This window comes from Homarus americanus, unplaced genomic scaffold, assembly GCF_018991925.1.
Source record: "Homarus americanus isolate GMGI-L3 unplaced genomic scaffold, GMGI_Hamer_2.0 scaffold32929, whole genome shotgun sequence".
Lineage (NCBI taxonomy): Eukaryota > Metazoa > Arthropoda > Malacostraca > Decapoda > Nephropidae > Homarus > Homarus americanus.
Genome location: NW_024737097.1, coordinates 13,713,570 through 13,737,826, shown reverse-complemented (window position 1 = coordinate 13,737,826; position 24,257 = coordinate 13,713,570). Strand labels below are relative to the sequence as shown.

Sequence of the window (24,257 nt, the reverse complement as noted above, 5' to 3'; positions counted from 1 at the left end):
TTACTATATTCACAGTTAATACAGTGGGGTATGCTATAACGAACGGATCCTACTACGAATATTCCTATAACGAACGGTTTTACCTATAAAATTGAGAATGCTATAACGAACGAAACTCCTACAACGAACATTATTTAAATTTTTTTTTTCTAATTTATTGTTTTTTTATTACAAATATTAATGATATTCTTTATTTCAGGGGTTTAGATGCATATTTATGCACTTTTTTACAATTTTTACAATTTTATATTATATTTTTCAGTGTTAAGTGGTTGTATTTGGGGGCCTGGAACGGATTAATCCTATAACGAACGAATGCTATAACGAACAAGGTTCTAGAACCAATTAGATTCGTTATAGCATACCCCACTGTACCACAAAATTGGAGAAATAGTAAGCAAAAATCGCGTTATAGCAAACAAGCGTTCGCGTTATACAAATATCGTTCCTAATTCATAAATCGCAAGAGCAAATTCAATTATCAAAACACGCGTTATAGCAGAACTCACTGTACCTTTATTTGTATTGTTTCTAAACATACTTATCCAATTATAAACCTGTATGAAAATTTAATGAATATTATTATTAGAAAACCCTTGTCCTTTCCAATTTCCTCAGATCTCAGTTTTCACGTAAGATATCTGACCAAGAACACCTGCATCACAGTTTCCTTCCGAGAAACACTGAAAATTTGCCCAGCGTGATTGCCCCTTAATTAGGTTTGGTTCATCTTATCTCGTATGAATCATTTAATGGAGCAGTAGGTAGTAACTTTGAACTGGGCCAGTGAGATGTCAGAGCTATTACACCACTTGTCACCCATGAACTAGTTGTGGATGTTTGGTAACATATGTACTATTCACCTTGTGCTGTTTGCATAAGGATTCTACTGGGAACAAGCCTCTCATGGCTTTGTCAGCTGTCCCTGGTCAAATTGACTGAATATCAATTATTATTATTGTTGTTACCTAACAAAAAATATCTATTGAAAACTTATTTTATACTTCATGAATAAAACAAACTGGGTGGAGGAAAGCTACATTTGGTGTACAGTATATAATTAAACATTAACAGATGGGCCATCCTAACCATACCATACCAAACATGAAACACTAGTTATTACAGTATTGTACAGTATAATAATATATAAAAAATATAAAATTGTGAAAGGAACCATTCAGACAACTTGTAGGTACAGTACCACTTACTGTTACAATATACCAGGTAATTTATAATTTAAAGCCACCACATTTAACCAAATTTATAAAACCAAATTTAACCTAAATTAACAGTCATCTTCTATTATAATAGAAAAAATTAATCTGAAACAATTGTTTCTCTTATGTTTTTGATGGTAATTTAAAAGAATCTGACCATCATTTCTTGAAGAAATTAATATTCATGGACAGAAGACCTGCTACCATGACAATGAATGAATAAAGTGGGCAGGGCTTGTGGTCGAGAGAAACTGTGAGGTAAAATACAGTAGGGTAGGGTATGCTATAACAAATCTAATTGGTTCTAGAACCTTGTTCGTTATAGCATTCGTTCGTTATAGGATTAATCAGTTCCAGGCCCCCAAATACAACCACTTAAACACTGAAAAATATAATATAAAATTGTAAAAAAGTGCATAAATATGCATCTAAACCCCTGAAATAAAGAATATCATTAATACTTTTAATAAAAAAAACAATAAATTAGCAAAAAAAAAAAATTTTTTAAATAATGTTCGTTGTAGGAGTTTCGTTTGTTATAGCATTCTCAATTTTATAGGTAAAACCGTTCGTTATGGAATATTCTTAGTAGGATCCGTTCGTTATAGCATACCCCACTGAACCAATCAAACCTTATGAACTTGACCTAACCTGTCCTAACTTTACCAAACCTTACTGGTGTAGGTTGATCGTGTGTATATCATATTAAGAAATATTAAACAATAAATGTGCTCCAGCAAACTGGAGAACTGCCAAAGCTGCATGAATTTTCTTAACTTTATAATTTAACAAAAAAAAAAAAAATTCACCAAACACACAATTGACTCAAGTAATGCATTCAGTTTTTTTCTTTTCCATTTGGGGGCTAGCAGCGGATTTATACGAAAATCGGTATACTAACGCAGTCCTTTACGCTGATTCCAGAAACCTAACCTAACCTATCCTGATTTAACCTAAACTACCTAACTTTCTCCATTTATTCATCCAGTGGCAATTAGTGGAGAAAACATTGTAACACTAATTATACAAAAAAAAGTTTTATTATTCCTTTTCTTCTTATTACTTTTATTAACACTCCTCACCCTCCTTCAAACAAACAGATCTCCCAGTCTCCCTCCAGCATAATCACATCATCTCATTAGTATACTGAACACAGAAGAAAAAGAATTTGATAATAAAGAAAGATAATAAGAGAAATATAAGTGTACCGATTTTCATTAAAATCCGAGTCTAGTCCCCAAACGGAAAACACCCTAATTTTTGTTTTTTTAAATTGCAGATTACAGCAACCAAAGAATCTGATAAAAAAAATGTTTTACCTAACCTAATGTAATACAAGAAAATTATCATAGAAAAAATAGTTCTATCGATCGAATGTAGTGAATTTCCGGAATTCAGCGGTTGCTGTTTACTGCAATATTACCATTTTTTATGCTCTATCATCCTATATACAAATTAATATAGGTTCCCATGCATGTACTCCACTGAATATTAACCAACAAAAAAAAGTAGAAGATACAAGTACAGCAGCCATATGCCAAAAATCACACTGGATATAGGTACGGCACCCATATTAACGGACTGTGTTAATGGTTAGAGTAAGTTAGGTTAGGTTTGTCAAAAGGGCCATCTTAGTAACTATATTTGTATAGTCTGTCCACCATGCATGCACACGCGGCTGCAGTGACCTGTGCCCGGATGGGCTAATCCCCGTAAAAAAAAAAACAATAAAAAATAAAAATTCGCTAATGGCTGTCATACCTGTATCCTGTGCAGTAAAAAGAAAGGAACCATTCACCCTTCAAATAAGTGGAGTGGGAATCATGGCTGCATTGAAGGTACGTGGAACCTATAAATTGTGTTCAAGAAATTTTTTTTAACATTGTACAAAATGTATCGTCCATGCACTTTTCATTGATTTCATAGTGAAATGTCCTACAGTAGGTAGTAAAGGTGTGCAGCTAATGTTGACTAACACCAACTTTATTATATCAGTGGAATTATTCTTTATATATTGTAACTGAAAACCCTCCCTCCAGAACAGAGATTCCATCACCTTTAAAACAAAATTAACTTCAGATTAAAATTGGTTTAGGATAGAATCAGTTCATTATAACGTATACCAGAAACATAATATAATTGTCAATACGTATCATTTAATATACAAGTACTGACTGGATACTAAGTCTTGTTCAGTATCACACACATATACTTACGTGTCATTAATGAATAGTGTCACTCACCTCCAGCCAGACACTAGAGAATGATCAATAGCACCTCATCTATGTCTTCCTCCTCCACACAACATTAAAACAGTAATTAACACCCAGAAGACCCTGACCTGTCGTCCCGCGTGTACCACCATCAGCTGTTGACTGATCACGTGACCCAGAACCCCCACAATGACAACAAACCCAAGAAAGTCATAACGTTTATAATATACACTGGAGCCTATACCGTAAGGTCGTTAACAGTACTGGATCTAATGACATGGTTTATAGGTTAAGTTTTGTTAGGAGTGGCGCCATCTATAGTGGTGTGATCCTCTATATGCCCAGTCCCCTGTCTGACAACAAGGTTCATGAGTCTATAACACCATACTTTCGCCATTTTCTGGACAAAGCTCTAGAAGGAAAATTATAATTGGGTGAAATATATCTGTCGTAGGGAGGAGTGGAGGATTATAACTCGCCAAAATGACTATCCTGCCCAAGAAGAAGCCGCAGCAGACGTCGGGGGCGGCGGAGGTGGAGGGTGGCGAGGCGTCCTCCACTACCACCCACCAGCACCAGATGCCACTGCCCAACCATATACAGGTGGGTATACTGACCTCTACCCCTCCCACCCTCACCCCATCTAACAACTTTACTTCCTAACATATTTATCAGGTTCAGTTGGGTTCTCAAGGAAATTTAAATATGTAAAGTTAGGTTTTTTTTCATGGGAGACTAATGTAAGATGAGAACCTTCAAAGAAATTGTAGTTGGACATTGACAACCCAATAGAGACATTTGATTTGGACTAATGAAAACAAGACATAACAATACAGAAGATCTTTTTCACACTTAAACTACTCACATAACTATATTTTTTACAATTGAAAATATATCATTCCCCTAGACCTTTAAAGATCTGAGCATGGTACAATGATATTCACATGTTGATGTTAATGTTACTCTAGTCAGTGCAGTACAGTAGTGGGCACTTTGCTTGGAAATATTACTGTTCCAGTTAATGATTTTTTTCTCACTTATCAAAGGAGCTTAAATACAAATATTTGTGTACTGTTTACAATGAAAAGCATAGTGTTTTTCTAACAGCAATGGGAATGTTTGTTTGTAGGTAAAAATAGCCGACAATTTGGGTATAGGTAACCTAATCCCACTGGTGACTACGTAGTTGTTGAAACATTTAATACTGTAATGATTTCTTCATTTGCATGTAATACAATTTTCGTGAACAGTAATATTCTTTTAGATGCCTAGCACATTATATTACTTTATTTTCATGAATTATCAGATTTTATTGTGCTGTTAAGCTGTATATGTTATTTAATTTAAACTGAACCCGTTAAATATTTTGAAGTTGCCATGCACAGAAATTACAATGGAAAATAGGTTTTTACAGTTTATTTCATCTTGTTTCATACAAATTTGACCTTCATTTCCGTCAGAAATTAGTAATTATCTATTATCAACAACATTGTTTGCATAAAGTGAGAAGGGCTTAAAATTTGTGGGGTAAAACAAAAAAAACTAACAAAATGAAACTTAACAAAAACTACCTAACCAGAGAAACCAAAAGGACCAAACCTAACCTCTTAGCCAGGGGGGCTCTGCCCCCTTCAGCCCCCTGTTGTGTGAAACACTTACCTTAATTAACAGATGTCGGAGAATGATAGTTCCAAATTTCCTGTTGTGTAGCACTGAGAGAAGTGTTTTCTGATGAATGTATTGCAGAACAATAAGTTTTCCACGCTGGCATGTGTACTTTGTCCATCTAAATGTTTACACTATAAACTCTCAATTACAAGATCTCTTGCTCTTGGGCAGTGTCTTTCTCTTACTGCAACACCAAGTACAGGCAGTCCCCGGGTTACAAATGCGTTATGTTCCCAGGGACGTTCGTGAGTAAAAAATTTTACTCAAGTCGAACCACATACCCTATAGTGCAGTACTTACAGAACAATATTTAAAATCCCACTTTATCATAGCCTAAGTCCTCATATACATCTAAAAATCCCTTAATTTAAAAGAAAAGAAAAAATTAAATGACAAAGTACAGTAAATGAAAATTAAAAAAGTTATCAGGTAAATAAAAGAATGTAAATTTAAAGTTTAACCTCGTTTATAACCTGGGGACTGCCTGTATGTTGATCTTCATGATACTGACGGTGTGAATCACACATTGAACACTTGACTGAAGAAGGGAAAACACCATGAGCCCTAAAGATGTCAACAACTGCAGCTTTGTTCCCAAAAACTCGCTGAATTAAACACAAACCTGCCAAGGAGCAACCTTCATAGGCAGGCTCCATCTTGCAACTATGCAATTCGAATTCCAGAGCTTGTTCATGCTTACAAGTACAGTACAGTATTATGTGACATCTAAACTTCCGCTGAGTGACTCACAAGTACAGTATTACGTGATATACAAACATTCGCTGACTGGCTGGGTAATAGGTAAACTATAAATTTCTGCCGGAAATGCTATAAAGGATAGTATTTTTTTCCCCTCTATCTCCCTATATGAGAATCAGTTTTTAGTTACATGCCTGGCAATTTTGAAATATTAACCCTGAATTCAAATCATGAAAGATCTATAGGCTACCAACATAGGTAACATTGTCATAGAGCACAATAACCAGAACTCTATCACAGAATCAAATTTTTTTTTCCAATTTTAATTTAATTAGGTTGACTAATGCTTGTTATCTAGTGTCAGTCACTTACATGATGATAAAGGACTGTTAATATATACTGTACACAGTCTCCATCTCATCTTTCTTTCAGGCTTTGTTGAATTTATTATAACATATACATAGTACAGTACTCACTTCTGCAGGTCTTGTACATTAATATGATTATTCGTGTAAATTCATAAAAAAAATATACCGGGCCACTAAGAATGAGTCTTGGGAACTATAGCTACTACTGTACTTTAGCTATATTTTTTATATATTTTATTTAAGGTATTGTTCATGGGAAATAATTAGAGAATCAGGGAGGGTTGGGAAAAAATTAGTTCTTTCAACATCATGATGGAAACCCAAGAATTACATATCAGTCCAGTACTGTATGTGTAATTTCTAGATTAAGGTTGATCTCCAGAAATAGATAATATAAAGATTGTACAGAACTTTGTGATTATATCATCATCGTCATCATTATTTTCTGGCCATATTCCACACTTGCTTGGGTTGGCATTGATTACCTATTGGTATCGTGTCTGAGTTACCAACAGGGAATATGAAGTACTGTAGTACTGTCTACACTCGAGTACAATTCGAGTTTTTATGATAAAGCTTTTATGTAAAAAGGTAGGGGATTGAACTATATATGCGTAGTATTTTTGAGGGGTCATTTATGGTGAACGATAGCTACCCAGTACATGTTAGCTCCTTTATCTTGGGCTTGCCTACCATACCCCTAGATTCTTCCTTTATGTTGCTACATGAAGAGATGAACTTCATTTACTATATATACTGCTTTAAATCTCTAAATACCTTATACAAATGAAGCTATGCAGTTAATTTTCTTTTTCTTTGCATCTGTTCACATCACTGGCAGCATTGTTGCCAAGTTAGAGTCTTCACTGTAGCCACATCCCACTGGCCTTCTTGCTACCAGGCTGAGCTGTGAGGTGTTATGGTTATTTTTCATCTTGTAATTTCAGGTAGATACAGTATAATAACTTTTTTCTTTTATTTTTTTTTATGTAGTTCTATGCACATATATACTGTACCTACATCCATACAGTACTGTGCATAAAAAGAAGGTAAAAAAAAATAAATATCATAAGGTCAAAACACAAAGGGAATAAACATTTCTCTGTGCACGAGAGTTAGCAAGCTGGGTGGGGGGTGAGTGCAGTATGGGAACTCCGTTGCTAAGGGTTGACAGAAGCAGCGTCCCAGCTATGATGAGTGTTGAGGTCAGGCAGCCAGTGTAGATGCAGCTGAACTCTGGATGTGGGTGTCATGGGAGAGGGTTCAGGCAGCCATGATCACCCATCTTGTTACAGTATAAAAAACTACTGCACACTGCCAAATTCCATAACTGTAGCTATCAATAAACTAGAATATTGTACAGTATGTCTTGTCGTTAGGGCAAGACATGACCTAGGAGATAAAAACCTGATAGAGAAACTGCATGGAGGACATGCAATTGTAGAGCTATCATCAGGTAATCAATTTTAGCCTATGCAAGCATTGTAAATGGCCTTAACACAATGATGATGACTAACAACGGTAGCTGATTGGTAAAGATATGTTGAGGAGTTCATAGTTGCCTCTTCTTATTTCCCACACTGATAATGTACAGGTATAGATCCTTAAAACTGGGTCTCAGAAAACCAGAGATTCCCCCAAACCAGACATTTATATCCCTAAATTATGGAAATTTTCTTCCTGCTGAGTCAAGTTTTATTTCTACACTCACACAAACTCAGTTAAAATTTTTTTAACTTCTTGAATAACAAAATCAAGAAATTTTTGTTGCCTACATACTTTAAGTAAAAGCATTAATTAAAGTATATTTATTAATTGAAAATTCCCCAAAATCGAGTTAATGGGTTTCTTTACATCTCATCAGCTTCCAGTGAGTCATGACATTTGCCAGATGTAGAGTTCATAAATAATTATTGCCTGATAGAATAAATAGCCCAGTGCCTTGATTATCTGTATTTATATTTATTTGTATTACAGTAGTAGAATATTATTGTTTCCAGATTGCATTTAAAATTAATATTGGTCACATTAAACCAAAGATTAGAGGTAACTTATACCAGATGCTGCCTGTTTTCACATGAACAATTTAATTTTTCCTTGAGGGGGCAAAGTTAGCATCTGGACCCTGTCCATGTACAGTATTTGTAAATTAATTATGGCTCATTTGGAGGCCTCCTAGAATAGTCTTGAGAAGGGTAATATTGTACTGTACTATAATGGTCAGCCAGTGGATCCTTTTAGCTATTCAACACCAGGAAGTGTATTGTGTCATGCTGTAAGCAAGGATGGCAGTCCAATATGCACAAGCATATGCAAGTACAATACTGTATTCATTCACAAATAAGGATGCTAAGTCTTGATTCTAAATATAATCATGTCATAATTATCGAATTAAATGCTTTGCACGTACAGTACAGTACCATTACATGCATTGCAGATATGAAAAAATACCCCAGCAGTATAGTACAAATTATTTTTTATTGCTTCCGTTACTGTATTGATAAAAATTAATGTACTTATGGATTGGGGTGATAATTCCACTAAATATTAAAAAAAAGGTGAACTTTTAGATTTTGAATTTCTGAATTCAGAAGAGTTGAGAATTAAAAAGTCAGTTGCTTGCTTTTCAGAATATTTCTTCCTCTAGAGAATATTATACATAGATTATTAGAGAATTCAATACTATACTAGATTCCACAAATACCAAAATTTTCTTTATTAGGGAGAATTTGTAATTTCAAGAAAACTTAATTGCAGGAGATTACTGTAAATGCAGTACAGTATGTATGTATATACAGGTACAGTATACCTGTATGGTGTAATGGTCAGCATGCTCACCTCACAAGCGAGTGGAACCGGGTTCAATCCCCGGGCACGGTGAAACTATGGGCAAGTTTCTTTACGCCATTTGCCTCTGTCTACCCAGCAGTAATTGGGGACCTGAATGTTAATCGATTTGCGAATCATTTTCCGGGGTAATGGTTTGCCAGTGCTTTTGGCGAGTTGTCTGGTCTTCTCAGATTGTTCCTTGATACTTGGTCATGCAGCTCATCAACTTAGGGTGTGGTTGTTGTGTTGGCAACAGCTTCTACACTTTAAACAAATACATTCTTAGGTGGCCCTAGGGTTGGCCATCCTCGATCTCAAGGGGCATCCAATATTATTAGTATAGGAATCTTGTATTAAAAAAATTGCAGGTAAGAAGTATGAATTCATTAAGATACTGTGGTGTTTGAAAGATGTAAAACTGCACGAGCCCATGTGTGAGAGGCAGTGTTTGTTTGATGTCTTGTGTGTTTGATGCTGAGACTGAACCTACAGGCTGGGGAAGGTACGAGCCGGGGCACCTTGTATTTGTCGTCACAGTCACCACCCCCCTGCTGGCCCCCCCCACCTCCCACGTCTGCACCCAGGGAGGAGAAGCGCCCATCTCACACCTCTCCCTCACATTTCGAAGATGCGCACGAGAGCGGCCCATCACACAGTAAACGCCGCTACAGAGCCAGCCCCCTCAGGTATGATAGGGGGAAAGTCAGTATTGGGATCCAAATAATTGGCATTACATATACAATACCTGTAATACATCTCCAAGAAATTGAATTTGATTAGTGCATATTAGAAGGTAAGAAGTGGCCTCCATCTCCTGTGGAAAAGTAAATCATATGCTCATCTTTTGATTACAAATTACAGTACATACATTTTTTATATCCTTTCATTCTCAGGCTTGGTTCAGTGCAATGCTGTCCCTTGCAAGTTTTATATATTGTAATTGATTATTATTACTCTTGCATGAAGAATGAAAAAATTATATACAGCATTGTGTTACATAGATTTTGAATTTCCTGAGCTATCAGAATCCCACCATACAATGTTGATTTTGTTCTCTTACCATAAATTTGGGGAAAAAAATCAGAAACATTGCTAAACATTTATTTTTTTATTGGAATTATCTTAGAAATTTGGTAATGCAGTGGAATTTTAATTATGATTGCTCAGCTCCAGAACCTGTATGATATATATTTGAATGTGCACTTGTCAAATTCTGAAGTACTATACTGTACTGTAGTAATAGCAGTAGTAATGGGTAACCGATATCCCAGCATTAAGTTTTTAATATTAAGCTTTAATATGAAGAAAAAAATTGGTCATTGACTAGTTTGGCAAATTATTCCCACTGTGTTACCCTTTGTTCAAAAGAAGTACAGTACTGATTCCATGGACGCTTGCAGAAGTGTGCGTCCCAAACACCGTGACCACAGAGAGCATCGGGGCAGCACTTCTCCACCTTACCCAAGTACGAGTAGTGGGTGGAACGTGACACCAGTGAACCACTCTCACCCCCACCCCCACCAGCACACACACCCCCATCCACTGCCCATGTCCAACTCTATCACTCCTGCCCTTCCCCCGGCTCTCTCCCCACAGGTGAGTTTGGTGTTTCATCTGTGGAAGTGCAGACATAGTGTTTGTTGAGTATTTTCGATTAGATATCTGAGAGAGAATGATGACTAGCTGTCTCTTGAGTAGTATTAGTATGGATTTTGAGCAAAAGTGAATGAAGACATGCTATTTGTAGTAAAGTTTTGGTTGAGTTTCTACAAAATTAGATTTCTCCTGATTTTCCTTCTCTCTGGCTCTTAGCAGCTTGATGTCTTTTACAGGTTTTTTAATTGCTTAAATGATAATGCCAACAACTGAAGTTTGTGACAAAAAAAAGATTTGTCGTATTACCCTATGATTAATTCAATTCCCTCATTTCTTACGCCAGTTCCTTATAGTGTAGTTTATTCCTGATAATGTACAGTAATTTTTATGAACATCCAACAATTAAATGATATAATAAACTGCCCTTTATATTTTTTCTTGTCATCTTGATTCCACTTCGTCTTTTGCGTGAGGTGAAGAATTTTGCAAGACAAGTGTAGACAATGACAGGAAAAGGATATGATAAACCACAAGAAGAAATATCCACACACACACACACTTGTTCACATCCTCAACTTGCAGATACTGTATACTGAGTGAATCTTAGCACCCCTGTTGATTGACACTGCTTCATTACTATTAACTGTGCATTTTCTATTTGCTATATACAGTATCAAATAAGTTTTCTACTTGTATCCATCAGAGTATATGAGAACCTGTAATGTGCACAGGTAAATCAATAAACAGTTTTCACCTGTGAGTGCCGGGATTCAAACCTGGACCACCAAGGTTGGCAGTCAGGCAGTTATCCACTGGACTACAATGGGCTAAAAGCTATTCACAGGTGAAAATTGTTTACATCCATCAGAGTATTCAAAGAGCATCTCTTCCTTGTCATTCTATCGAAACTTCAGCTACTTCTTCATATTAGGTTAATTGTATTAGGTTCAACCCCTGTAGAATTCCTTGGTAGTTGGTTCTGGTGAAGAGTAATGTGGGATGGAAGGGAAGGCTTCAGTGAAAAGAAACTCTAAAATTCTAAGAAAAATAATCATAACTACTGTATTAGGTGTTAGATATTCCAGATAGCAGAAAAGATTGACTAGAAAGATATGTGCAAGTTTTTGGTGTCAAACTACTATACTGTACTGGCACTGAAGATGAATTTCGATCCAGCCATTCTTATACATGTGGTGCCTGAGCTTGGCCATTATTGACTACCCGGTACCAAGGGCAGAATCCTTTTAGATTGCTACTTGCATGAGAATAAAAAAATAATGTCGATAGAACCTTGTGTAGAGAATGTCAAATTATGTTAGAGGGATTAAGGGGAGTTATGTTAAGAGAATGTTGTCAAATTATGTTATAGGGATTAAGGGCAGTTATGTTAAGAGAATGTTGTCAAATTATGTTATAGGGATTAGGGGGAGTTATGTTAAGAGAATGTTGTCAAATTATGTTATAGGGATTAAGGGGAGTTATGTTAAGAGAATGTTGTCAAATTATGTTACAGTGATTAGGGGAGTTATGTTAAGAGAATGTTGTCAAATTATGTTATAGGGATTAAGGGGAGTTATGTTAAGAGAATGTTGTCAAATTATGTTATAGGGATTAAGGGGAGTTATGTTAAGAGAATGTTGTCAAATTATGTTATAGGGATTAAGGGGAGTTATGTTAAGAGAATGTTGTCAAATTATGTTATAGGGATTAAGGGGAGTTATGTTAAGAGAATGTTGTCAAATTATGTTATAGGGATTAGGGGGAGTTATGTTAAGAGAATGTTGTCAAATTATGTTATAGGGATTAAGGGGAGTTATGTTAAGAGAATGTTGTCAAATTATGTTATAGGGATTAAGGGGAGTTATGTTAAGAGAATGTTGTCAAATTATGTTATAGGGATTAAGGAAAGTCACTCTGTTATATGTTTTTTCCTCAGTTTGATTTATGTAATGTAGCTAAGCTGGTATGTTTGTCTTTTAATATGAAGTAAATCAAGACACATCTAATATTCAGTAAAAAAAAAAAAAAAAAAAAAAAAAATATATATATATATATATATATATATATATATATATATATATATATATATATATATATATATATATATATATATATATATATATATATATATATATATATATATATATATAATAGCTAGACCCGACTTACGACGGGGTTAGGGACCAAATCCAGGTTGTAAGTCCAAATAGTCATAAGTCCGACATAGATAATTTTTTTTTTTTTTTTAATAAAATCTGCATTGAAATAGTAAAGTAAGAGTAATAAATAATGAGGAATGGATACAGTGTGACTGAGCACTTACCTTAATGTAGTCAGCTGAATGCACATGGGGCCCCCATAATTTTCTAATTATACATGGAGACTACATTAACTGGAAACGTTTGGTATAGAAAATCGTCGCCCATTTGAAGAAAAAATTGAAAAAAATGGTCACAACTGCGGGTCGTAAGTCCGGCGGTCGTGAAGTCGGGTCTAGCTGTACATACACATATATATATATATATATATATATATATATATATATATATATATATATATATATATATATATATATATATATATATATATATATATATATATATATATATATATATATATATATATATATATATATATATATATATATATGCATGCTGATAACCACAAAGAAAAAAACACGAAGTTCCCAAGCGCTGTAATTCACATCTTCAGGGGTAAGTACAGACTAAGGAGAAGTACATAACAAGGTATATATATACAGAGGAGGGTGAGATCAAGTCCACAATGGTCAGGTATTAGGTAGTGACCCTACTAATCTTCAAAAGCACCGCAGCAGTCGATAGTTGGTCAGAGGGTAAGATGACCCAACCTCACCTGGTTACAAATTTAATTACAAAATTATCCAGTTTGTACATAGCATTACTCAAATTCATGTTGATCGTTTGGTATGTTTAATGAGACTGGATTCTATAATGTTCCACTGCCAGTTGAATTACAAGGTAATATTGAGGAGGCATTATCCCAATCAATGCAATGCTTATTATCCCTCAAATGAACAAACAGAGCATTGGATTCTGCTTGTCCTAATACTATATTTATGTTGTTTAAGTCTAGTTACAAGATCTTTATCTGTCTGGCCTAAGTAAAACATATTACATTCATTGCAAGGAGCCTTATAAATGCAGCCACCTGTATTGTAAGGGAGTTCTTGATGAACATTTGTTTAACAGTGCATGAGTTTTTAAATGCCACATTGGCATTCCAGGTTTTTAGTTGTAAAGGAACCTGGAACATCAATGGTATGTACAAACTGGATAATTTCGTAATTAAGAAGATTTGTAACCAGGTGAGAAGGTTGGGTCACCTTACCCTCTGACCTGACTACCGACTGCTGCGGTGCTTTTTAAAGATTAGTAGGGTCATTACCTAATACCTGACCATTGTGGACTTGATCTCACCCTCCTCTGTATATATATACCTTGTTAGGTACTTCTCATAGTCTGTACTCACTCCTGAAGATGTGAATTACACGAAAGCGCTTGGGAACTTCGTTTTTCTTTTTCCTTGTGGTTATCAGCATATACCTGGATCACGCGCACCTACAGTGATTTACTTGCATATATGTGTGTGTGTGTGCGTGCGTGCCCTAACTATAAATCGTCCTCTTCTTAATCCCCTGACCGATAATTAATCAATAGATGACTTCTTGCATTCAAAAATTAATATTACAGTATTATCACTATTTCAGGCTGGACCCTCTCAACCTCCAGATGAAGAGGACAATGATCACAGTGGATATAACAGTGGAGACGAGTATGAACCATTTGGGTGGAACCTCACAGCAGATCAATGAAGATGTATGTATATTTCTCTTCAATTTTTTTGTACTGTATGCTTAATTTAATCTTTTATGTTGTATCTGACACTTGCTGGGTGATAAGGTAGGTTAGCTAGTTCAGCCAGATTATCACACCACCATATTATCAATTCACACAGCCTTAATTGTCTTCTGTACAGAACTGAACCCAAAACCTTGTTTGAGGAGTCCAGAGTGATAGGTTAACTATGAGGTGTCATGATTAAGAGGATCACAATATTTGGAACAGTGTAGACATACCAGTCTTCCTGTATTCTCCATATAGGTCCAAGATATTTGAAACTGGGAGTGAATATCAAGACACCTCTTGCTTAAGCGTATGAGGTGTAACTGTAGGACTGAAAGGGTTCAGCTGTTCTTTCCTCTAGTTTTATTTCTCTGCTATCTTCATTGATTTGTTATGATTCCCTCACATTAGAAAAAGAATCATTAATTTTCCAATGGTGTGTGATTTACAAAAATACCCCATAAAATGCATATTGCCTTGGTATTATGGGGTGCTGTACTGTATATAAAGGTTGCAGCTGAGGGTCAGATTTCAAAACATTATATGGAAAAAAATTTTGTGTAGATAGAGATAATCTTTACAAAGACTTCACTGGGCTGTGAAGCATTACCAAACTGATAAGACTAGCTTTTGAATACCTGAATATAGAAATTTTTGGAGAAATTTTGTACTTTTAAATGAAGGTAGAGTAGGTGGGGTTGAAGAAGAGAAGTAGCTTAAAAGTTCCATTCTAGGTAGTGCAGTCACTATACAGTACAGTGATCCCTCGGTTAACGAGCGCCTTTGTTAACGAAATTTCTGTTAACGAATTACCTTCCATAAGATTCTTCACTTCGGTTAACGAATTCCTTACGAATTTTTCCCAACATGTTTTCGCCTGCATTTGCCTGCTTACCAGCTGTAGTATTAGTCCGCCAATACAGTATAATCGGTTTTAGGTCTTAAATTCCTTACCATTTTAGTAAATATCAAGAAGGTTGTAGTATTCAATAATTTTAAAAGTTTTATATTAAATTTTTTAGTCATTTTAACAATTATTGAACATAATTGAAGTACAGGAAACTAGTTTTTTGCGTGCTAAACAGCACTCAACACACCATGCTTGGCGTCAGTTTGTTTACCAGTTCAGAGGAAGGAACATCTTGTTTGAGACTCTTCAACATAAACGCTTTTTTTCTGTGTTTCCAGTTAAATTATTGGTCATTTTGAAATATATTTTACATATTGATACTATATAGCGCAGTGCAGTGTTGATTCAAAGAAAATAATCTTGAATTACACCAAGTGAACTAAAATTTTATGGGTGAAGTGGTGGCATGGGGTGACTTCTCTTCTACCCCAATGCCTTCTCTTCTCCCTTCTCCTCCACCCCCATTCTAATTCCCATCATCATCATCAACCAGGAGCCTTCTACATACACACCTCAAAGTAAGTGTACTTTACTGCATTTATTTTTAGTTTGTATGTAATTTTCGTTGAGCTGGAACCAATTACCCAAAAACCCATTGAAACAATTGTTTCGGTTAACGAGCAACCTTCTGGAACGAATTGTGCTCGTTAACCGAGGGACCACTGTATATAGGTTGTAAGTGATGAGAATAAAGAAGAAAAAGAAAAGAGGATGGAGGGATAAAGGGCTTGCTGTGCTAGTTAAAGAGAAGAGAAGGTCAAATGAATTCTAGTTGCAAGTAGGAAGTTATGAAAGAGTAAGGGCTACAGGAATATTAATTATAAAGAAAATTAGAATGGTGAAGAAAGAGTGAATAGGAAGAGCTGAGAGATTGAGAAAATATTATCAAAAGTTTTAAGAGAACTAGAAGCTGTTAGCCAAATAAATTGGCAACCAGTGGTGAAAGAGTTCAGAGAGAAACCCAAAAGATTTTATTTATTTATTTATTTTTTTGTAGGAAAGAGAAAAGGTAAATGCTAAATGGAACGGAATATTTTTAAAGGCTACTAAAAAAAAACATGAAACAGAAGCAAGAATTATCATACTATATTTAGGGTATAGTGGACTGAAAAGTGCCGAGGCAGGCAAGAAAGAAAAGAGCGATACATAATTAAGGGTGAGACTAGCTGTAAACACATTTAAGAGCGGTAAGGGATCAGGAGTGGATGGAAATGCTTTGAAATGTTGAAAGAGGAACAGGGTTGGTGTATGGAAGGATCAATATTTATGAGAATACTGTAGTGCAGAAACAAAGAGCATATAGTAGACTCACCTCCTATTTTCTCAAAGTAATAGTCGCGTGTGTCCCCAAGCCTGTTTTGAAAATGCTTGTACAGTAGGATTTTTTTTTTACTCTGTTGTGCCTTTGGTGACATTGGTGGAATTTTTTGTAGCAAGGTGGTGTAGTGCCAAATGGAAACATAGTAGCTATGGGATGAACATGAAAGTAGAAGTGATCCATCGTAAGAAAAGTGGTAAGCGTGTGTCTGACATCTCACATGCCTGAAACTACCATCCATACCATACTTAAGAATGTAAAAAAAATATAGAAACAAGGGCTACAACTTGACTGAAATATTCAGAGTTGAAATTAACACAGCAAAAGAGTGATGTAATGGAAAGTATGGTTCACTGAAATGAGTGTGTGCGTGCACAATTACCCGACCGCGTGATTAGGTAACATCAACACACTGGCCCCAAAAAACTTTAAGTATGTTAAATAAGGTATTGTTTATATATTTTGAATGAAAACCCCAAGAGTGTTAAGCTCGGATAACGAGGACCCCCTTATAATAAAGGGGTGTTTCTTTAATATTTTTTGTTATTTTTAACACTGGTACAGTGTATGGAAGTCAACATTGATAGTGATACTGAAAATTTACCTTAATGCAATATGGAATGGAGAATAAGGTAAAAATTTAACATTCTCTGATTTTATAGTAAATTTGAAATGGTTTAAGGGAAATGAATGATGTTTTACTCTCAATGTACTTTTACAATTCTGTAAATGTGTTTGTTTTTTGTGAGTTATGATGTTTTTCATGTTTTGAGATGGCAATTTTGCCCCTAAGATGTGTGAATTTCATCCCCTCAAACTTTCACAAATACCCCTGTACTGTACTAGAGATCGGAGGTTGCAAATTGGGAGTTGGTATACATTTGCTGTACTAAATCGTGAATATGCAAATTTTGTGAATCCAGAAACTGAGAATATTGAGGAGAACAGTGTGTTCCAAAAAGAAAAAGTATATGTGGATCACATTTAGGAGTATGATATAAAAATATCTGGAAAATGGAAATACTGTATTTTGTTTATGCCATTAATGGCTCTAGAAAAAGTGTATAATATAATCATTAGAAAAATTATGTGGGCAGTACTGTGTTGAAGATACAGTTGGGGGATAAAGAGAAAATCGTTGAATACTATCCGGTTTTTGTTGAGTGCGTGAAACTTGTGCAGTATTCAGATGTCGTAGAAAGAGAAGAATGTGGGGTTTCTTAGAGAACTGTCTCAAACGAGCAAAACTTAAAAATGTATTGGGGAATAGTCAAGCTGATGTTATTTTATGGTTGTGAAACAATGGACCCTGAATCCTGGTGGGGAAAAAAGTTAGAAGGGATCAAAATAATATGCTGAAGGGCACTAAGTAGAATGTATAAAAGGCAAAAAATAAGTTGTAGAATATTAGAAGATGTGGAAGTAAAGATTGTTGCACTGAGAGCTGACCAGGTTGTACTTTAGAGATGTGGCCATATTGAGAAAATGGAAAGTAAAATTTAATATAAAAAAAAGATAATTCAGATGTAGGAGATAGAGAGATGAGAAGACTGAGGGGATAGAGGAATAAAGTTAGGAAGACAATGATGTGAAAGGGAAGAACATTAGGGAAGCTGCAGTGTGTGTGTTTGTGTTTAGATATTGATGTACTCTTAATGGGGGATGCTTGGTTAAGTGAAGAAACATGAATGAACCAGGTGGGTGTCTTTGAGCCTTGTTTTGGAAGGAGAAAACTGTAGCCAAATATGTTTGTTACAGAAGTTAGAGAATAAGCCAGAACAAGTGAAGGGAGACTTCTGTAAGCAATTGAGACCGGGGTACCTTCTCAGTTACCTGTGGGCAATAGTTATTTAACCCTTATGTATGGTGTTGCCTCTGAGCTAAATAAAATTGCCTGGTGATAGCCAAATGAAATATTAAAACTGTCATCCCCGTAGTGAAGAGGTTAGTGGAGATAGTCTACAAACCCCTTGTGTATGGTGCCTCCTCTGAGCTAAATAAAATTGTTTAGCAATATTCAAATAAAATGTTGAAAGTGGTGTCTCCATAGTAAAGGGGTTAAATCTTAAAAACAATATATTTTTATCACATATCAACACTTTATTCACAGAAAGAGCGAAGGTTTGAAAAGAAGATGAAAAAGAAAGGTCTTATGATCAAGAAGATGCGAGAAGATGGGGCTTGTCTGTTCCGTGCCATTGCTGATCAAGTCTTTGGTGACCAGGACATGCACAATAATGTTCGAAAGCACTGCATGGATTATATCGTAAGTACTGTATAACTTTGTTTTTTTTGTTTTGTTTTTTTAATAAATCATGCCTACCCGGTATATGAATATTTAAACTGTAGGAAAAGAATAAACTTATACTGTACCATTATTTTTTTTTTCTCTCTCTCCTTCCATGTTTGCTATTTTATTCCCCAGCATTTGCTCTGAAGCAGTCATTGCATGGTAGATCCCTGATTTAACACCAGTGGAACTGAAAATTGTCACACAAAATATAATCACATTTAAATGTTCTGTGTATTTCATTGGAAAATGCAGGGTACGGGACCACAGCCCCAAAATGTGCACCATAAAATTCCTTAACCTTTAAGTGGAGGCAAACTTCTGTTCCCGTATTGATGTTGGCTAACATCATTGGACTCTTCATATCCCATGTGTTCCAGTTTTTGAGCATATGGGGTGGAATAAGAAATCCTTTATTCCTTGCCATCCATTTAGGGTCAGATGCCACTTTTTCTCACTTCATCATTAATTCCATTATTTCAAAACACTTTTTAACACATTAAAACTCACCTTGAGTCTGAACAACTGATTGCTGGAATGCATTTGTTCCGACTCAAGGTGACTGTGCTAGGAAACGATGTACCCACCCTTGCTATCATCTGTTGAAGGCTGGGAAAACTTTATATTTTCATCAGCTGGTAGTTACCGGTAGTCTTCATTTGATATTAAACCTTAAAAAAATAATACAACATATAAAAATTAATCAATGCCTCTTAGAAGTGAATCATTAGAAATATATTTAATATATATTTTATTTGGCTAATGCCAGACTATTTTATTCAGCCCAGAGTCAGACCCCCATACACAAGAGATTAATGGTCTTCTTACACTAAAAGTCACAGCCTTAAGTTAAAGAAGCTACAAGTACAGAAAATTATCTGAGTTGATTTCTTTGGAGTAAGAGTTGTGAACTGTTATAATAACCTGCAAGTGAATGTTGTATCAGTAAGAGTTGTTAACTGTTGTAATTAGGGTTTACCAAATACTAGACTATTCGGCTGGATAGTGATTGTTTTTACTATCCAGTATCTGACTGGATAGTTGAAATTTTCAACTTCATGTATATAAATACAATTACATAAAGAGAAAGTGAATGAAAATTGATAATAAAAGGACTCACTCAGGAATTGGTTGAACTCATTATTATTAACTTTCTAGCTCGCCTGAACAGGACAGGTGAACTACAGCTGTCCAAGTTGTGCCATGGTTGTTATTGTTGTGGTGGTTGTCATCCACAAATTTTTCACCATTCTTTCATATTTAGGAATTTTTTCTCAAATAATTGGGAAGAAAATGTGTTTCTGTTACATAAATTAGTAAATTTAGTAGTGGGAGACACTAACCTGGCTGAAATTATTGTTGCTTTAATGCAGATATTAATGTTTTGGAACATAGATCATTTTTGGCTCCAAGCAAAGTTTTGGGTAACCTTACGATTATGGTGCGTTACTGCTAACCTGTTCGTGACAGGTGTTTATGCTGTGTAAATTAGTAATTAGGTTGTAGCATAGTACAGTACTATTATTTAAGAGCATTTAGTGGCATTTAGGTGAAAAATAAGTTGCCACAAACTTACAGTTGTCAAAGCAAGTGGCATCAATGGCTGATACTGCCATATATCTTTGATAGGAAATAAAATATTTTTCCAACTCAGAAAATACGAAACGTAGGATTTATAAAAAGTATGTAAGAAGACATGTTTCTATGGTAAGATATAGAGGGACAAAGAGTCAAACAGGTAACATCCCGTATGTGTCTGCTGCAGACCATAACTTTAAGAAAGTTGGTGCTAGTTTAATGGTGCTCTGACCTCCACTCACTCGCCACATTATTTTATTTATTTTATTTATTTTTCACTCTTTGAATGTAGATTGTGTGTGCATGTAACTGAGTAAAAATAATTATGTGTAACTACCAAAAATTATGATTTGAAAAATATTTAATACCTTTTAATAATTTTTTTTTTCACTTTCTGTGTGTAAGATTGAGTGTGTATGTAACTGAGTAAAGAAAATTAGGGATAGTGTATCTACCCAAAATTATGAGTTGAAAAATAACCATAACATAACGTGCAGCTCACAGATGGGGAACTTTTGGAAATATCCCTGCTCAGCCCTAGAATTACTTTTGACACTCATTTTAAATAATTTGTTCCAAAACAACTGTAAATATAAAGACTTCACTGTACAACATCAAACTTGCCTGTGTAATATTTAAGAAATGAGAGCAATTTAGTGTGTAACATTGCATCAAAATAGTTTAATCTATTTGTGTTAAACCCGGGGTCTACTGTATCTAATGTAATTGTTGTGCTTTTGTTTTCAAGGCAGAGATGTTCAGGGTTTAATGTGTGGAAACAGTACCTTTCATGCTTTTAACCGTAGTGGACATTAAAAAAAGGTGAATGTTCAATCTTTTTTTTATTTTATCTTCAGGCTCTGAATGAAGACGCTTTTGCTCCTTTTGTATCCGAGAACTTCCAGACATATGTCCAAAGAAAAAGACGTGATGATTGTTTTGGTAACCACGTAGAATTAGCTGCTATGTCAGAAATGTATAACCGCATCATCGAAGTCTATTGCTACAGTGTAGGTAAGTATTAAAATGCTTTTGCCTTATAGCTGGGAAAAGATGGAAGGAATTTAATGTACCAGAGGGTAAAGAAACTGAAGGTATATGACTAGGTTTAGCTTTCTTAGCTTAGGTTTGGCTAGCTTAAATAAAATTCAGTCAACTTACCTGAGCTAAGCTTATTTTAGGTTTGGTTAAGTTAGTTTAAGTTTGGTTAACTTAAGTGTATGGTATTTGTAATAGAACATGGATTGTTTAATACTTGAAAATATTGAACAGTATAATCATAAGTAAATATTTTGCAGAACCTATAAATAGTTTCCAAGGAAGTCTTCAAACAGATAATGAACCCATTCGATTGAGTTACCATATGGGGACGCACTACAACAGCCTTGTAGATCCCTTCAAGGCCACCATCGGTGTGGGTCTCGGCCTTCCTGGCTTTCAACCGGGTCTGGCGGAAAAGAACCTCATGAAGGAAGCTACCAGACAGAGCGAGAATGTCCACCTGGAGCAGGTCAGTTTGTGTTACAAACACAGAAAAGAATCTCGGTTATTTTTTAAGTTTAGTGAAATCCTAGCATAAAGTGGTGTATGGGAGGGTAACAGTAGTAAGAGAAATGACAACTCAAAATATATATATATATAGATACACACACACACAGGTATCACTCACTTAATGAAGGGGTTAGGTTTCTGAAAAATCATTCGTCAGGTGAATTTTCATATCTCGAACAACAGAGCAAATGGGAAAAACGGGGTTCGTTTCCCCACCTACAAGAAAACCCCAATATTATGCTCAACACATAAACAACATTAATAAAATATCTAGATGAAAATATGTAGCTAAAACCACAAAGGAAAAGATAAATGCAAGTTTAACACAACCGTCATTTGCTTAAGACGCTGACTGTGTAGCTTCAACATCACCATAACAATGCAGCCCAGTTGGGACACTGCCTCTTCCGACCCTTAGCAACAGGGCTCCCCCCTCCCTCTCAGTCTGCTTACTCTCATTGGCACACGAAGAAATGTTTTTTACCTTATGATTTTTTTTTTTGCATTCTTTATGTAGGATTGTGTGTGCCTGTAACTGAGTAAAACAATATATATATATATATATATATATATATATATATATATATATATATATATATATATATATATATATATATATATATATATATAATATATATATATATATATATATATATATATATATATATATATATATATATATATATATATATATATATATATATATATATATATATATATATATATATATATATATATATATATATATATATATATATATATATATATATATATATATATATATGCTGATAACCACAAGGAAAGAAGAAAACACGAAGTTCCCAAGCGCTTTCGTGTAATTCACATCTTCAGGGGTGAGTACAGACTAGAGAGAGTAATACAAATCAAGGTGTATATATACAGAGGAGGGTGAGACCAGGTCCACAATGGTCAGGTATTAGGTAATGACCCTACTAATCTTTAAATAGCACACAACGGTTGGTGGTCAGGTCAGATGGTCAAGTGACCCGGCCTTCTCACCTGATCACAAATCTTCTTAATTACAAAATTGTCCAGCTTGTACATGCCGTTACTCAAATTCATGTTGAATGCTTCGGTATGTTTAATAAGACTAGATTCTATGATGTTCCTACTGTCAATTGACTTACATGGTAATATTGAGGAGGCATTATCCCAGTCAATGCAATGCTTGTTATCCCTCAAATGAACAAACAGAGCATTGGATTCCTGGCCTGTCCTAACACTGTATTTGTGTTGTTTAATTCTAGTTGCAAGATCTTTACCTGTCTGGCCTAAGTAAAACATATTACATTCCTTGCAAGGAACTTTATAAATGCAACCAATTGTGTTGTTGGGGGAGTTCTTGATTAACATTTGTTTAACAGTGCATGAGTTTTTAAATGCCACATTGACGTTCCAGGTTTTTAGCTGTGCAGGAATGTGTGAGAAATTTTTGTGAAATGGTAATATTAAGATATTCTTATGGTCATGGGTGGGCTTGGGGTCAGTTCTATAAAAAGTTTTCTTAGTAATGTTTAAGCATTTGTCTATGAAAGATCTAGGGTATTTAAGGTTTGAGCCAATATTATATATATATTTGTATTCCTCATCGATGAATTCCGGACTGCAAATTCTCAAGGCAAGTAAAAACATTGTTGAAAATACTGACTGTTTGACTTTATTATGGTGGGCAGAATAATAATGAATGTATGAACACACATTAGTTGGTTTTCTATAAATACTGAACTTAAAAGTGTTACCTATTCTGTGTATCAGACAGTCTAGGAATGGCAATTTACAGTCTTGCTCTAATTCCACAGTGAATTTGATCGAGGGGGCTAAGTTGTTAAGTTGTGGTAGGAAAGCTTTTAGGTCCTCATTACATGGCCAGAGACATAATACATCATCAACATATCTAAACCAGACTGCTGAGGGTGGTAAAATATTACTTAATAGTTTCTTTTCAAAGAATTCCATATATAGGTTGCTTAATACAGGTGAGAGTGGATTACCCATTGCCATACCAAATTTTTGAGCATAATATTCCCCATTGAATTCGAATTTGCAATCCTTAATACATAGTTTGATGAGTTCGATGAAGTCGTCTTTCGAGACGGGCAGTGAAATGTTATCCAG

The 24,257-nt window shown here is 35.1% G+C and overlaps 2 protein-coding genes across 8 annotated transcripts in view; one reads left to right on the top strand and one right to left on the bottom strand.

The window, feature by feature from the left end:
- Window positions 1-3,609, bottom strand: part of LOC121873220 (mitochondrial ribosome-associated GTPase 2-like) — a 29,777-nt gene extending 26,168 nt beyond the window's left edge. For 3 of the 6 annotated variants that reach the window (XM_042376587.1, XM_042376590.1, XM_042376585.1), the window contains exon 1: window positions 3,434-3,603. The gene's annotated coding sequence lies outside the window, so the exon portion shown is untranslated. Of the gene's footprint in view, window positions 1-3,433 lie in introns of all 6 variants that reach the window. The other 3 variants (XM_042376589.1, XM_042376586.1, XM_042376584.1) reach the window with 2 other exon arrangements.
- A 191-nt stretch (window positions 3,610-3,800) lies between these two features.
- Window positions 3,801-24,257, top strand: part of LOC121873218 (OTU domain-containing protein 5-like) — a 34,589-nt gene continuing 14,132 nt past the window's right edge. The window contains exons 1-8 of one of the 2 annotated variants that reach the window (XM_042376583.1): window positions 3,801-4,033; window positions 7,007-7,112; window positions 9,487-9,680; window positions 10,395-10,590; window positions 14,339-14,447; window positions 18,813-18,968; window positions 21,428-21,584; window positions 21,869-22,080. In XM_042376583.1, coding sequence (XP_042232517.1) covers window positions 14,361-14,447; window positions 18,813-18,968; window positions 21,428-21,584; window positions 21,869-22,080 — 612 coding nt within the window. In that variant the 5' untranslated portion in view covers window positions 3,801-4,033; window positions 7,007-7,112; window positions 9,487-9,680; window positions 10,395-10,590; window positions 14,339-14,360. The remainder of the gene's footprint in view (window positions 4,034-7,006; window positions 7,113-9,486; window positions 9,681-10,394; window positions 10,591-14,338; window positions 14,448-18,812; window positions 18,969-21,427; window positions 21,585-21,868; window positions 22,081-24,257) is intronic. The other variant, XM_042376582.1, reaches the window with a different exon arrangement.